Below are 16,721 nucleotides of genomic sequence, written 5' to 3'. Positions count from 1 at the left end.
CAACACAATTACCTTGCATGTATTTCTCCCTAAATGAAGCATCAACAACAAGGTGAAGGCTCACAGCTTGAAGACATTTCTACGACAACTTTGGTTAAGACTTATTTAAATTAAGTGTTTATTTAATTTTTAAACAGCCTCTATAAAAGTGTGTCTTTCCCCACTCCCGACTCATTTGTTTGATATGAAATTCATTTTAATTAGAGGTTGCAATAAATAAAGCAATGTAAGACTCCAGGACGCACAGCAGTCTGTCACACTCCCACAAAGTATTCCTTTCCAAAGCATACACACCCATAGAGGCAGGCGCTCACACACACACGTAGACTCACACAGGCGCACGCACACGGTCTGAAAATCTGTCAATTTCTGCCGCGTGATCACGTGACCCTCCTCCTCAGTGGAGTGGATGGAGATGGCTCTCCACGTCAGCTTACGTCTCCAAATTTCTGCTTAGCGAACCTGCTTCAAAGAGCCAAGAGGCACGGCGCTTCAGAGCCATGTTCAGGGCGGCTATAGAGGAATCCAAACCCAACCAAGAGACTTAGGAGCGGCTGGACTACGATGATGGATTTCGACGAAAGGGTTCCCGTCGGATCGAACATGTATTTACCCAGTTGCACTTATTACGTGTCGGCGGGGGCAGATTTCTCTGGTTTGCCCTCATTTCTGTCCCAGACCCCCTCCAGCCGCCCCATGACATACTCGTATTCCTCTAACCTGCCGCAGGTTCAGCCCGTCAGAGAAGTGACATTCAGGGACTACGCAGCCATTGATGCGTCGGGTAAATGGCCGCACCGGGGGAACTTGCCCCAGTGTTACCCGAGCGCGGAGGACATGGTGCACCGGGACTGTCTTTCGGCGCAAACCACCGTCGTTGGAGATATGTTTGGTAAAAACAGCCCAGCGGCCGCCGCCGCCGCCTACCACCACCACCACCATCACCACCACCACACAGGCACGGGCTCCGCAGCCAGCAACTTCTACGGCAACGTGGGCAGAAATGGCGTGCTGCCGCAAGCCTTCGACCAGTTTTACGAGACGGCGTACGGAAACGCGTCGGAGAGCTCCTCCACAAGTGCCTTCTCAGGGGACAAAACGGGGGCCAAGCAGCCAAGCTCAGCGCCGGAGCAAGCCCCTTCTTGCCGTGATTCCGACGCAAAGGAGCAGCGGGATGAAACGAGCAGCCCCGAGTTATCTTCCGGCAACAATGAGGAGAAATCCAGCAGCAGCAGTACGTATTAAAGTCAGCGCCTTAGTTATGAGAGAAAGTTTGCAATCTTGCGCGCTGCTGTTAAAAATTTTATATGCTGTTTTATAAGCATATAAGGTTTATGGAGGGCCCGTAGAAACCCCCCACTCCCCTCAACCCCCCAACAAAACTTTGTTATAAACTGCAGGATCACGTGTTTGGAATTGAAATTGGCCGTGAAAGACAGCAGGCCAGTGATTTCTGCTTTTTCCTGCAACATTAACATGTCTTTAGAAAAACCACACAGCTGTAATGAACGCGGAGTCCTCGCTCTGACCATCCATTTATTACGAACGTGCTTTTTCACGCTTTCTTTGCGTTAAAAGAGCCCTTGCATGTAACGAGGGTGGTGCCCTTATAGCACACAGCAGTTCTTCAAGCTCTTCAAGCTATTCGCAAAATTTCGTGTTCCTACTTGTGCGTTTGCCCTTAATGCATTCTGCAATATCTAATATTTTCAAGAATTCTTTTGCCTCGTACAATATTTGCGAGTACTTGCTTGCTTGTTAACATTTTAATGTGTTTGGATTTGAAAAAAAAAGGTCCAAATTGCCCACCAAGTCAGCTGCAAAAAGGTGACGATGTTTTATAATATTGGACCAAATTGGAAATGTGTTGCTTTGTCTTGGTGAGGAAATCCCCACATACCTCTCATGGCAAACATCCAAAACACAAAACACTTTTTTCCATAGCTTGTTCGACATGTTTGTAGTTTTTGTTTTTATTTACTCTATCCTTTTCTGTGCCCTCCAGGTGGACAGAGAACCCGCAAAAAAAGGTGTCCTTACTCTAAATATCAGATCAGAGAACTGGAAAGAGAATTCTTTTTCAGCGTGTACATAAACAAGGAGAAAAGGCTGCAATTGTCGCGGATGCTCAACCTCACCGACCGACAAGTAAAGATTTGGTTTCAGAACCGTCGAATGAAGGAGAAGAAACTGAACAGAGACAGATTACAGTATTACACGTCTAATCCTCTGCTTTAGGAGCAGCCCCCGCTCCAGCTCCACTTGTGTCCAGCTGTGGGACTATGTTTCCAGACTGTAGCTTTCTCTGTACACCACAACACTGCTCCGTGGTTAATTTCAAGTTCGAGGACAGCAGTGTCGCGCTGATATGAAATACCTTGAACTGACGCAGTCTTTGGACTCTGATTGCGCTCTTCCTTTTGGGGAAAATGTACGTCCTCCTCAAAACTTTGTATCTCCAAAGGCCCATGTTAATGTTGGGACTCAGAGACATTTATTTTCTTTTAACGCGGGCAAAAAAAGACCAGTCACTGATTGACTGCTTTTGTGTATTTTGTAATCAAAAGATTTATGCGTTTCTTCGTTGTTAGATTACAAAAAGTGCAGGACTCGATTTTTTGGCGATGATATTTTGCAGGCTAATCAGATTTACCTTGGTGTGACCAAAAATGAGTAAGTGCTGATAAAAGTGACATGTTTCTGTTTTTTTTCATGCCTATTTATGTGAAAGTCTGACGTTTACCGTCTCATTTGATGCCACGGCGTTTTAAGTCACTTTTGCTGGCAGGCTGTTGAGGTTCTGCTGACCTTAAAAACAAACTTTTGTTCTCTCCTGTCGCCTGCAGAACGAGGACTGATTCTTTCTGTATTTTGCGTATCTTTGGGCGCTCAAATCCGCAGGTTTTCCCCATCTCTCAGAGTTGATCACGCAAGACAAACCAGAGACATAAGCTTGTCCGCATAGTGAGCTACACACCCAGCACATTCACACAGGTGTAGCCCGAAATATGCAGCGGACATCTTAGAAATAATTTTAAGCTTTCCACAATTCACAAATCGTGCTCTAAAATGCAAAAAAAGAAAATCTAAAGTTCTTAGATGTCAGGTCTGGTCAGGGTCATCGCATTGAATCAATGATATGCCCAAAACAATTGTGTATCATCTTGTGTTTACAAATAAAATCAAAAGAAACGATTACTGAAAAACAGAAATGTGCTGCTCAGTATTTTCTTTCATTTGGTATCGAAATCCCTTTCTTGGAGTTAAATGTTGTGTGTGGGGTTTGTGGCGCGCCTGTGACGCATTTTGCGCACACCAAGCGCGTAAAAAGCGCACTTGAAGCAAAATTAGACAATTTTTAAAAAAGACAATGCAAAACTACAAACACTGACATTTTAAAATAAGTGAATAGTGTAAAGAAATGAAAAATCTAGTTTTGTATCTCCAAAAGCCCAGTCTATTTATTAACAATTTGGCAACATTAATTAGAGGAATAATAAAGTCAGTGCAAAGTATTGCTTGTTTTTTAAATTTTTTGATATTTTCTAAACGTTTTTACCCTGGATTCTAAGAGGATTTGAATTTGTTGGGGAAAGCAGCTTGTTGGTCCACCTCTGTCTTATCAAACCAGTGCCAGTGCTATTCTTCTGTTTATCTGACTTGATTTGGAAACACTCAGCGGCAGTCTCCTTTGGCGAGGGTCACCATATTTGCTGTTGTTATCACTCTGTTTATTGGTGTTGGCCGCAGCGCATTGGCGTTCATATATGACAGTCAAAAGGGCCATAAACATAGGGAGAGAGGCTGAAGTTTATGGTTGCCTCTCTCTGCCACAGTCCGGCCTAGCGCATCCTTTACCGCGCGTTGGAATTCCGTCCCTAATTATGGGACATCCTCCCCGTTGCCGCAGCAACGCCGCCATAAAAGCTGTCTGAGAGTCTGGAGCATTTGTACAATTGGAGTGCAGTGCAATAAACCGTCTGAGACCCAAGGTTATTAACTGTGTTACTAAGGAGGCGACAGCAACGACAGCGAGTGGACAGACAGGAAGAGCCTCTGTGGCCGCGTCAGCTTCATTTGGGAGCCTCTTTCCCCTCGTGTGCTTCATCCGCTTCAAATCTGTTGATTTAACTGCTTACAAGAGGACTTTAACCACCGGGCGGCGCAATTGGGACCAAAGTCACGGCCTTGGATCTTCTGTTCTTCAGACTCATTTCAAACTCTGCAGGTAAAAATGCCAAGAGAGCAAGTAGAGAGCTGCTGGGCTGTTTGCTGTTTGGCAACACAGGCGTTTATGCTCAGCCTCATATAAACACAGGGCCAACCAGACCAGACTGCTTCTCTGATGTCCACTGCGCCATGCGGTGGAGACAGTCTTCCTTAAACCCTAATAAGGCTGCACATGTGCGCCAGAGATTCATGCTGCATGTGTTCCTCGTTTTGCTTGGCTTGAACATTTTAGTGGTTCATTTTTTACCTGGAAACGTTAGCAGCAGTCTAACAAAAATATTTGAAATTAAAAGACCAAAAATATTGTTTCAACTATATGCAAGTGCATAAAGAAACAATTTTCGCTTGGAGATTACATTTTATCGCATCAAATTCCCAACTCAAGTGTCTGAACTGTGATAGAGGTTGATGTGCACGTGATAGGACACGATCTCTTCCTTCCTGCGATAGACATAGAGCTGAACTTTGACTGTTGCTGGGTGTTAGTTCAAACGGGGAGCGGGTTACCCTGGATGTGGAAGTGCGAACCCAGCCACGCACTCCTTTGTCTCTCGTGAAAAATAAATACTTCCGTTGGATGTAATAAAACGCTGCATTATTGTTCATAACTGCACTCGGGACGAACATGAGACGACTCAAACGGCCTCTTCGGCCACCATTATGGGGCCTGATCAAAGCCAGTGGTCAGGGCAAAGTGTTTTCATGATACAATGGCCGGCAGCTGTGAAAATGAAGATTTAATACCTGTAATTAATAACTGTAACACCGAGATATTGATAGCTTCCATCCACAGGCCAACATCATGAAGTGCGCATGCCAAAACAACTCAATTCGGGGCAGGCATTATTAATTGATGTATTTGGTTTCCTTTGGGGATCAAGTGTCCCACAAAGAAGGACTCACCGTGGTCAAATGTGTTGACTTTGAGGCTACTGTTGATGCTTTGTTGGAAATAGTGAAGGAAGAGTCAGTGGTTTTGAATTTTTGTATAGAAAACGGCTACAGCGCAATTTTTAGCTCCAAAACCCCGGAAAACATCTCTCAGTAATTTACCTGACGTGTCAGTTAATTTTTTAAGTGGTTCACAATTACAAACAACATAATTCCATATGTGTTTATATATCTGGAAATGTTTGCATTTTGAGGCAACAGTGATTGACAAAACAGAGTTAGCGCATTCGGTGACAAAATCGTGGACGTAAAGTTGCGATTAATAAATGGATTTCTTCCAAATTTCCCTGGTGCAACAGGCTGCAATGAAATCCGCAAGGCAGGGAGCCACCTGGGTCTGGTAATGACAAAGCAAGCCAAGATTAACTTCAGCCTGGAACGCGCAATAGAGTGCACATGTCCAAGGACACGGCGAGATGGAAAAAGAGTTTTATTGTGGCTCTCATTGACCCAAATTGGATCGACTGGGTGAGATGTACATGAGCTTTAGGTTTGCTTCACTGCGGCAAATCGAAGCTCCTCACCCTCACACGCCACACTTTAGGGTTTCTACAAATACAGTGTGGATAATTAAACGGGGCAAAAAAGAAGGCACGCCGGCGTAATTTTAAAATTAAATACGTCCAACTGTTTTAAAAATATGGACGGAGTTAAACGAGATTGGTGAATGTATCATTAAAGCAATTTTAGTAATTAGTAGACATATTTTTAAATATTTACCGGAAAAAAAGGCGCATTAAATAAAAATTCTAATTCGTATTTTATTCCAAGACATTTATCAGGATTTTGTTTTTTTCTTTGCTCATCTTACTTCTTCAAAGCCTTTTGATGTTTTTTAGGGCAAAAAAAAAAAAAAAAAAAAATCGGTGTTATTGTAGTTATTTTTACTGCGTTTGGTATATTTCACCTTTTTTCTAAGAAAAAATAAATTAAATTGAAAACCGACTTGTGTGTGACAAATTATTAACAGCATCCTCTACGAAAACGAAATAAAACAATGCAGGCATTGGGTTAAGTATGTATATGAGCAGCGTTCCAAGCGTTGAATTACACAAACATAATTCTAAATTCAAACTGTCGATGACGCACAGAAAGCGCTTTTTTCTGTTCTTGGTAATTTCTTTTCAAGGCGAATTCAAGCTTCACTTTCAGACTCTTAATGTCACTCGTGACTCTCAGGTATTTCATGTTTGATGGTGACTCAAATTCTCTGACAATTTAATTCCTAATTTCCTCTTTTTACCAATGAACTACTTAGGTTAGGGTATTGTAATGGGTGGATTTTTGAAATAAAAATTTATTTTTCAACAAACGTTTGACTTAACAATCCTTTTATAAAGTCCAGGAGAGTCCATTTTAATGTCAGATTGTTGAATGAAGCACTGAGATTTGTTGTAAAAGTACATTTGCATGTCCACGGGAAACTTATTTATTTTATTTGAAATCTCTTTAGATTAAGATTCCACTTAAATACATGTTTTTTCCGAAATGAATTTTTCTGCACTTTGCTGCGTGTCTCTTCCTCTGTAGGTGGGTTATAAGGCGAGGTGAGGGAACACACTAGTCGGTCCTCCGTCTTTTTTCTCTGCCTCCATTATGGAGATCGTCCAACAAATACGTAGCTGCCGAGTGGGAGGGACCTCCTCTTTTCCAGTCTTTTCATTGGTCTGGGGCCTACCCTGGAGAGGGGGTGCCTCTAATCATATCCAGCATGTTTTGTACGAGAAATGTCAGCCAGAAAGGGCTATCTTCTTCCTTCGCCAAAATACACTACAATAATGTCATGTTCGGAGAGTCCGTCAGGAAACGCGTTCTTGGTGGATTCTCTAATCAGTGGTCGCACCGAGAGTGGAGGAGGTCACTACAGTGGGGGTGCACTGTGCGTCCCTCACAGCACCGCTGCAGAAGTGCCTTATGGACTACACAGCTACGGATACTTCCCAGGGATGACGAAACGGGGTGAGATGGGTCCCCAAAACGTGGCTTCCGCCTCAGGTGCGTACATGTCCAATGTGGAGATGTGGATGGACACGCAGAGGTCATGTCGAATGGAGCAAGAGCACCCTGTGGGTCCCCAGGTCGCGCACTGCTCGTTCCCGCAGAACATCAAAGAAGAGAGCACCTACTGCCTGTACGAACAGCCGAAGTGCCCCAAAGCCTCCACCGCCGAAGACCTGACATATTCAAGGTTAACTACAGCCGGCCTCGGGTCGAGTTCTTGTACAGCTACCGATGGAGGCGGCAGCGGGGGCTCAGTGCCTGTCCCGGGTTACTTCCGCTTGTCTCAGACGCACGCACATTCTCATAAACTTTACAACACCAACGGCCCCCAGTCGAACCCTTCCCATTCTCATTTTGGCCTCCACCCCACCGCGCCTGCACGTTTTCTCTCTCCGCCAACCTCGACTTCTGCTCGAGCCACGGACCAGGAGACCAAGGACGCCGAGGAGCCCGTGTCCTCAGGAAACGCAGACCCGCAGCCTCGCACAGCGTTGGGCGCCGAGGAGGCGCAGGAGTCCTCGGATGGAGAAATCTCCTCCGGAGACGAAACGGAAGAGAACGACAAAGAAAGACCATCAAAGGTCATAAAAGGTAACCGCAGATCCTAGGTGTGGTCGCTTTTGTGTTGGTGCTATGCAGGTTGACTGACGCTTTTTGACACCTGTTAAATTTTATTTCAGAGTTCGGCATCTGTAACAACTGAGCACAACTGTAAATGTTGCATAAGAAAAGTTTATATATATATATATATATATATATATATATATATATATATATATATATATATATATATATATATATATATATATATATATATATATATATTTAGACATTATATTGAATTCCATCAACCTACAATTCCAACCTACAATTTCACAGTGTTTGGCTGCTGCGTAAAAGCTGGGATTTAGGACTTCAAGTAACAATTGATAACTTAATGCTTTCTATCCCACTATGTTTTAAAATAAATATGATCAGAAAATTGATTTTCCATCTTCAGATTGATTGCACATATGTCATGTTTACCCTTATAAAATCATTTTCACTCAATCCAAATTTCTTCCCGAGCGCACGCGCTCAACAAGCTGCAGAATTTGATTATATCTTTGCAAAATGTCTTATTTTTATGCATTTTACTGGATATACTTTTTTAAATGTTGTTACGTTTATAAACTCTTGCATTTACATACTCTCCAAGCACAGACTTGTTTGCGTTTAAACCAAATTTCTATTTAAACACAACTAACACTCGTTAATGACAAGTACAAAATCCATATTTATTAGAGTTTCCTTTTCTCTAAACATGAAATAATTATAACTATTATATTCTCCACACGTTTGTTTTCAGCTTGTGCTTTTCTGTGCTCCTTTCACACATCACTCAGTTCTTCATTTTTATTTAAAAGGGTTTATATGCCGTTTTCTGTAGGAGGCGCAAAAACTGAAAACATGGCCAACTGGCTGACGGCAAAGAGCGGCCGAAAGAAACGCTGCCCTTACACCAAACACCAAACACTGGAGCTGGAGAAGGAGTTCCTCTTCAACATGTACCTGACCCGAGAGCGCCGCCTAGAGATTAGCAAAAGCGTCCACCTGACGGACAGGCAGGTCAAGATCTGGTTCCAGAACCGCCGGATGAAACTGAAGAAGATGACGCGGGAGAACAGAATCCGAGAGCTCACTTCCAACTACGGCTTTTCGTGATGGTGGAGGTGATCACGGCGCAAAAAGGTGATCTCAATGACGTCCACCATCCAACGCCCACCTCCTCCCTCACTCTGTCCACGCAATGACTCATTTCACTGTGGGGTGCAACTTTCTTTCATTTCCAGACCCAAATGTCAGTGCATCCTCATCTGTGACCTACTGAGAAAAATCAAAGCAATATCACTGAACTTCATCCAACTCTGATGCTGTGTTTTTTGTACCTCATATCCTCTGTTGTGCAGATGGCTTTAGTGCACATTTGTAGTCCAAAAGATGCAGCTTTAGTATCCCGCTATAAAATGTTCTATTCAAAGAAAAAAAGAACATATATTTTACAAATATTTGGATCTGCATGGTTTCCTAATAATCTTCGTTTTGACAAAATTTCAAAAATCCTACTTTACGCACTGGAAAATCGCCACATTTTGAAAGTTTAAAAAAGTGTACAGTGAAATAAACTCGAATCCATGTATACATCAAATAAAAAAGGAAGTGTACTTTTGCTCAAACTGAAGTTTAGCGCGCATGCAGCGTGGAAAGGGAAGGAGGAATGTTTTTATTGTATATTTCTGTGTACATATAGCATTGTGTTTTTGTGTAATGCTTAATAAATTATCAGCTCACACTAAAGAGGAACTGCTTGCCTTTTTATAATCTGTACAAACTCTATATAGGATATGGAAAGGTTTAATAAATACGTTTCCAAAATGACATGAATAAATCCTCCTTCAGAGTGGAAGTGCGTGTTTGTACAACAGTTGAGACAGAAACATTGAAGGTACAATGTCTGCTGGTATTCGGAAATAATTAGGATATTAGGCTGTGAGCCGTATAGCTGCATGCCCAGCCGGCTATTGTAGAGTTTTATGACTGGCTGGTATATGAGCTTTCTCCCTCTCCTCGAAGAGCTGCTTCAGTCGTAAGACAGCCTGTCGGACGAAGAGGAGGCCCGGCTCACAGCTACACATTTGAGCTGCACACACACTGTGGATAAAATTATTTCAGCTTTAGCTCGGAAATACTGGGATTAACGTAGCACAGATCGGGTAAGTGCACTTGTCTTTGTGTGCATTCCAGCCTTGCTGCTGCAGCCCAGAGTGTGTACTAGATCCGAGGTTGATTTTTGTTTTCTTTAGATCATTTTGGACACACTGTGACAGAAGCGATATGAATTAGCTGATTGTGTTTCACCGGAGGCCCGGATCGACTGTCGAGTGGTTTAGGTAGTTTCATGTTGTTGGGGTCCATTTCTAACTCTGCAACACGAAACTGCCTTAATTGCCACAGTTACAAACGCCGAGATCAAGCGGGAAGCAAACCGAGAACACGAGGAAGGAGGGATTTTGTCCGCGTGTGGAAACAAGTGTGCAGACGCACGTCCCAAACCTTTCCAGATAAAGAACCGAGGAGGGTGGCTCGTTTTTCTGCTCCCAGTCTCTCCTTGTCGAGTTTTCCTTCTCGCTGCTTTTAGAAATGTTTTTTTTTTTTTTTTGTTGATAAGAGAGGCAGACGTGGCTTGTGTTCTGAATATGTCAAAGCTGAGCCGCAGTATGCGTCGTGTAGCGGGGATTAAAGGCTAAAGCCGTGTGTTTTCCGTGAGCTGTGGTGACGCAGACACGCCAGACAAGGCCTCGGTTACGACCACTGCAGTGGAGGGGAAGGGGAAGGTGAATGAGGCAACAGCGACCTCCTTGGGCAATGGGACCGGATGCTTCCGCTGCGCAATGGAGGCTCACACAAAAGGAGGGGAAGGGCTTTATGGCGATATTTAGATCCGCCAGACAGGCTGTTATCTGCAGAGGGAAAAGTAGTGAATAGCCCCTGCGGTAAACTGTGGGGTGAAAAAAACACCCTGATTGCAGTTTACAGCCTGAGAGCCTTTGGGACTGTTGCGTCTTTTTCCTGCTCCGAAGATGTTTGTCTATTCTTATTTGTCTGCTTGGAGTTTTAGTGCACAAACAGAGACACAATGGTTCTTTTCCGACCATCCTAAGCTTGTTTGATGTCTTCTTACCAAATAAAAAAATAGTGAAACGTTCAGTCAGATCAATGTCTACATATATGTTTTTTCTCCTTTTATTCACTCTATGTCTTGGTAGCCGCAGTGTGCAGATTTTGTGTGTTGTTTCCCATGTGGCCTTGCATGGGTGTTGGCCAGGCTCCATTTTAAATGCTGCTAATAAATAATAAAATACCATGCAGAGTAAAACAATAAAAGTTGCTCCTTTCACATTAGCAGCACCGAGGTATGCTTTGGAATAAACACATTGAAGCATGAGCCTTCAATTGAGCTCAAGCAATAACATTCATCAAGAAAACATTTTGACCAACTTTCTGCAAACCTGGCTTCGTGCAAAAGCACGTGGAATTTGAAAATCAAATTTAAATAAAAACGTTACGAAACATTATTTACAGAGAATGCGCACTGGGTGTTGTTTGCTTTTATTAAGTATGACAATAAAACTTGATGCTTATTTTTAGCACCGTTTTTTGCGAAACTTTACACCGAAGCTGCGGCTGTTGGCAGACTTTAAAATGCATTTGTTAATGGCCGTGAGGATACCAACATTGACGCCTGTGCATGTGATAATTGTGGTGCAAATAATAAATGGATTCAGATAAACCAGTGGATAATCTGTGCTTGTATTTGTGTTATTTTAATAAACAAAAACTGTAGTTACTATTCATTTTTTTCTTTTCATCCAAGCATAAATTTTCATTAACTATTTTGAGCGAAAATTTGTGTCACCTCATGTAAAAGTTTCTTTATTTTACAGCCTTTTCAAACACATGTATTTAAAAAAAATACTCAAACTAAAAACATTGAAGTTCTGCGCAGCATTTATGAGCAATTAAACGTTTACTGCGTTACGTGAAATGTTAAAAGTGCGTTATTTAAAACGTTTATATGCCTACAAATATTTAGAGATGATATTTAATATATCTGTAACTGTTTTTATTTTTCATATGTGAGAGGATGTGATGTTAGAAAAAACGCAGTAAAAAAAAGTATTTTTACGGAGGAAAAATAAAGCAGCAATAGCCAGTTGTTGTTCAGACTATTGAAATAATCAACACAATTTTCAGCTTTTAGATTTTTTTTTAAAAATATTTATTTTTACGGAACTGTCAAAGTTTAAGCAAAACAAAAACTGAATTCCGCTTTTGTTCATATCCATTTTAGAACTTGCGGCTTGTTGAAGATTGGGATAATATAGGTGGGTTGAAGGATGTGTGACGCAAAACCAACAAATACAAAAATAATTTGTGTTTTTTTCGTTTAAAATCCTCAATTTAATCCCCCGCCTGAAATGCGTCCATATCCCGCTGCTGCTTGAAAATGTGTTTTGGCGCGCTGTAATATCAGGGTGCTTAGGCGTCCTATAAAGCATCTCGTAAAATGAGGCTTCCGAATGCGTCGTTTTGGATAACCAACGGGATTGTAAATGGAAATAACACCGTAAAAGTTTTACTTTCTGGTCGAACATCTCTCTCTCCCCGTAATACAATTAGCAGATTTTTTCTTAAATATTGATAATTCTTAAAAGTCGAGGTTGTAACAGCACTGAGAGTGAGTATTTAATGACTACAGGGATTGATTTATTCCTTATTGTTCAGCCTTGTAATCACGTGACTCTGCTGACCAATGGCAGGGGCGTCTGTCTCCCCATTACTTTCCCACTGTAGTTCTGTGTGGGGCCAAGTTGCTACTTGATTTCTCCACATTGTTATTTTGTGAGGCTGGGTTTACTGCGTGTGTATATGTATGTGTGTAGTGCGTGTGCGCGTTGCATTTTTGCTCGTATCTATTGTATGACTGTGTGTCCATGTGAAAGTCATTTTTTCTGCCATGTCGACATCCGGAACGCTGACCAGCTACTACGTGGATTCCCTCATTCTGCCCGAGAGCGAGGAGCTCTCTGTCCCGAGGTACCCCTCCGCCAACGGGCTGCAGCACGCCAGACAGCCCGCCTCCATCAGCGACCCCAGCGAACTTGGGACTTGCACGTTCCCGTCCAAACCCCAGGTGTTTGGGCCGACGTGGAACCACGTCCCCGCACAGTTCCCAGGCACAGTCTCCTCTGTTTATCATCACCACTACGGGCATCCTCAGGGCCCAGTGGCTGCAGAAACAGATGGCCGCTATCAGTCATGGCTCCTTGAGCCCATGTCCGCTTCTTTGCCTTTGACCGGATTACCGACGAGCCAACATTTCGGTATCAAACCAGAGGGTTTGGGGACGCGAGGGGAAGGCGCGCTGCCCGGATCTCATACTTCACTGCTGCTCTCCGATTACGCCAACGGTACTGTGGCGACAGCATCACCAAGACAGAAGGACGAGCTGAGCGCGCAGGCAGACGTGAGCGCGGAGGGCGAAGAGAAACCGGGCCTCGACCCTAGTAAGTGGCTGCACACTCGTTTATGTTTTAACAATTTACGCAGAAAGCTGAGTGAGGTGCCTGTTGGGGGTGCGCATCGGCGCAGATGTCATTCTAAACATGCCATTTCCAAAAAAAAAAGGAGGGGGGGGGGGGGTGTTAATGGCCGTGCTCACGTTGCAGCCTTCGATGTCGGGTGCAGCATTTAAAGTGAAAGTGGGCACACCTAACAAGACAGCTGCATTTCTAAGAGTGTTTTATTTATTGTTGTTTTGGGATGTGTGTTTTTGGGGGTGTTTTTTTTTTTCTTGAGGCAGAACCGGGACCTCACAAAGTCTCGCATCAAATTCTTTTCAGATAACCCGGTTTCCAACTGGCTCCACGCGAGTGCCACGCGAAAAAAGCGCTGTCCGTACACCAAGCACCAGATCCTGGAGCTGGAGAAAGAGTTCCTGTTTAACACCTACCTGACCAGGGACCGAAGGTACGAGGTGGCGAGGCTGCTGAACCTCACCGAGAGACAGGTTAAAATCTGGTTCCAGAACCGCCGGATGAAGATGAAGAAGTTCAACAAAGACGGCGCGCCGAAGGACGAATAAGTAAAGCGCAAAGGAGCAGCATTGAGGTTGACAAGGCGGCCTTTGTGCGCACAGCTCCAAAGGACTTGTTTTTAACTCATATGTTCGGTTGTTCTATATTACATGATTATGTGAATAAGATAAAAAAAAAGCAAAAGCATGTTGAGCTATAGTTTTATGCGACTACCTTCATTTTGCACAACTTGACAGTGCCATCTCCATGTAATTAGTTTGGCCATTCTCTCCTGGTTTCAGTAATATTTTCAGTGTATAGTTTGCCTGTGCTCGTCCGTGTATGGATGTTTGTAGATTTGTGTGTTTTGTTTATAGTTATATTTGTTGTGTGCTGACCGCATATAGTTTCCAAAATGTATTCGTTTTCCTGTTATTTTAGATAAAATCCAGACGTTTAATAATATAAAAAGATATGAAGTAGGTGCACAAAAATGCAGAAATCTCTTGAAAATTCTCGCAAAATTATGAAAAAACAAAAGCTACATGGCATAATTGACTACCTACGTCCTTTAACTACCTACATTTGTTTTTAGATTATTGCGGATTGTTGTAGATTTGCTTGCGTCACTGTAACTGAATTTCAGGGAGCAACATTTTCAAGGGAAATAATGTTTGTTAGTTAGAGAAAATGAAACACTGTAGGCTACTCATCGAATACCTCGCGGTCTGCTGGCCGTCTGACGTTGGCTTCACAAATGTAATTTGTACTATTTATTAAATAAAACAAATTATATCTGGACTGTAAAGCCTTGCGATTGTTTTTTTGTGCTTTACATCGCCTAAAATTCAAAATTCAAATGGAAGTGCGAGAAAGGGATTTATTTTTTTATTTGGAAGAACAAAATAACACACCCACAGATTTAGAAAAGGTGGGCATGAGGTAAAAAAATAGCTGTATGTGCGTAAACATGCGTGTGCGTAATAGTGAATGTGTGCGTAAAAGTGTGTGTGTGTGTGTACGTGTGTGCGTAGGATGGGGACAGTGTTGCGTCTTGGCAAAGGATGTTGTTAGTTGTATGCAGTCATAAAAGACAATTACCGCCATAACCTTTTATTGGGTGCAAAGCGCCGCAAGGCGAGAGGACACAAAACAACAACAGAAAAAAGAGACACGAAGTGTTCAACAGCTGAAGCCCCCAAAATACTGTCCAGCTCTGCACAAATATGACTGAGTCTCGGGCTGCTGTTCTGATCATAACACCATCGAGGAAAAAAATAACACAGGATAAATAAAATGAAAAGATAATAAAAGAAAAGAACGTTTGAAAGTTATAATTTGTTTGTATATATTTGTTTCTGTGTCTCGATGCCAAACATAGCAGAACAACTGGACCCCTGATCGATCAACTGCAGGTCTGCAAACGCAGGCAGGCTGTTCAATTCTCCTGAAAGCCTCACAATAAGAAACAAAGGCGTGGACGTCGAAGGGTAAATCGGACTTTAGTCCGGCGGCTGTGCTGTTGTGACGCCCGTTAAAGGACGCAGATGGACCCAAACTTCAAAGACTCGGCCAGAGACAGTGCAATAAAACGCCTGGTCTGCTATACTGTCTGGCATTCCAGTTTTAATGACTTTATGGCAGTCCAGACACAATTAGGCCGTTTCCAGAATGACACCCATTTGTTTCTTCTTCTCTTTCTGTGTGACTGAGATTTCCACAAAAGGCTGGGCGGAAATGATCAGCTTTATTGGATCCTGCCCGCCGGGGACGCGCAGGACTCACGGTCATTCTGAGCAATCCTTTGTTTCTACCTGGGAACCTTCCGCCCTCTGCTCCTTTTTCGCTGTGCTCTTGCTGAAGGGAAGCAGCTATAAACTCAGCTGCTGAAACCCAAACACACAAGACTTGAAACATGCTACTGTCTCTTTAACTCCATCATCACACAAGTGTTTCGCCTAAACCCTTAATTAAGAGAAGCTATTAGTTCTCCGCGTAATTTGAACCGATTTAATTCAGATTGTCGCCCCCCCCCCTACCCAACTTCACAACTCAGATAAACTACGCATGCGCAAAACTGATTGTTCACCTTGCAATTCATCCACGCGACCAGACGGTGGCGGTACTGTTCCACAACACAGTCAACAAACTGAAGTCACATTTTGGGTCAAAGAGAATAATTTCACACCGTTTTTACAGTCTCGGTGCAAAAACGACTCGGTGATCTTTCAGCTCTGCAGGAAAGAAAACATGACATGCTGCTGGAGGATCGCTGCTCTGCTAAAACATCAAAAACATTCTTCGGTGTCTGATCTTTTTTTAGAATGTCCTACAATTATTTTACAGCCAACCTAAGGCAGTGTATTTCAAACAATATTTGTGTAATGGCAAAACTGCAAAAACTTCAATTAGAATTTGCCTGTGGCTGCATCTTTTTAAATCCTAGATCATTCAAGAATCCAAAGTATCATGTGTGGTCTGTCCCGACTTTATAGTCTTACAGTTCATACGCATTTATTTATGCTTGAAATGGAAAAAAAGGATAAGTCCTTACAATGGTTTTATGAAAAATAATAGCACAATTTGGCAGCTTAGTTAAAAAGAACTCATTTAGGAAATAATATTTTTTGGGCGTTTTTGCTTTCTATAAATGTTTCTTTTTCATATTTGATTTCCAACATAATGTTTTAATCTTTGAAAGGCACAGCTTCAAAGGACCTTGTTACTTCTTTGTCTGAATCTACATTAGGATTATGTGAAAACGATTTAAAAAAAAAGCAAAAGTATGTTGAGCTATAATTTTATGCCTTCAAAACGTAACTGCATTTAGAATCCAGTGTTACTCTTGGTAAATAGTGAATATTTTCAGTTAGTTCTTATTTTTTATTTTTGTGTTTTAAAACAAAACTCTATTTGAATTGA

The 16,721-nt window shown here is 42.5% G+C and overlaps 3 protein-coding genes across 3 annotated transcripts; all 3 read left to right on the top strand.

Annotated features, from left to right (window-relative positions):
• The first annotated feature begins 14 nt into the window (after positions 1–14).
• Positions 15–3,209, top strand: LOC101161653 (homeobox protein Hox-A11a). The gene is made up of 2 exons (XM_004073858.3): positions 15–1,234; positions 2,006–3,209. Exons 1-2 carry the CDS (start codon positions 565–567, stop codon positions 2,236–2,238), a joined length of 903 nt encoding a protein of 300 aa, XP_004073906.1. The 5' UTR covers positions 15–564; the 3' UTR covers positions 2,239–3,209.
• A 782-nt stretch (positions 3,210–3,991) lies between these two features.
• LOC101161418 (homeobox protein Hox-A10) lies at positions 3,992–9,598 on the top strand. Its single transcript, XM_004073857.4, has 2 exons — positions 3,992–7,773; positions 8,612–9,598. The coding sequence occupies exons 1-2, from the start codon at positions 6,909–6,911 to the stop codon at positions 8,884–8,886; spliced, it is 1,140 nt and encodes a 379-aa protein (XP_004073905.1). The 5' UTR covers positions 3,992–6,908; the 3' UTR covers positions 8,887–9,598.
• A 3,034-nt stretch (positions 9,599–12,632) lies between these two features.
• Positions 12,633–14,153, top strand: hoxa9 (homeobox A9; the record flags this gene model as incomplete). The annotated part of the gene is given in 2 exon segments (NM_001104666.1): positions 12,633–13,289; positions 13,626–14,153. Coding segments are annotated over 2 exon segments (792 nt in total). The 3' UTR covers positions 13,868–14,153.
• Between the last annotated feature and the right edge of the window lie 2,568 nt (positions 14,154–16,721).

This window comes from Oryzias latipes, chromosome 11 (assembly GCF_002234675.1).
Source record: "Oryzias latipes chromosome 11, ASM223467v1".
NCBI lineage: Eukaryota > Metazoa > Chordata > Actinopteri > Beloniformes > Adrianichthyidae > Oryzias > Oryzias latipes.
The sequence above is the reverse complement of the archived record's forward strand: the minus strand, read 5'-3'. Positions and strand labels throughout refer to the sequence as shown.

What these genes read in the sequence shown, in the direction of transcription:
- LOC101161653 (XM_004073858.3), top strand. Translation starts at nt 565, where the DNA reads ATGATGGATTTCGACGAAAGGGTTCCCGTCGGATCGAACATGTATTTA. An exon ending in GGAGAAATCCAGCAGCAGCA is followed by an intron (nt 1,235 to 2,005) that starts GTACGTATTAAA and finishes TGTGCCCTCCAG; the next exon opens with GTGGACAGAGAACCCGCAAA.
- LOC101161418 (XM_004073857.4), top strand. Translation starts at nt 6,909, where the DNA reads ATGTCAGCCAGAAAGGGCTATCTTCTTCCTTCGCCAAAATACACTACA. An exon ending in ACCATCAAAGGTCATAAAAG is followed by an intron (nt 7,774 to 8,611) that starts GTAACCGCAGAT and finishes CGTTTTCTGTAG; the next exon opens with GAGGCGCAAAAACTGAAAAC.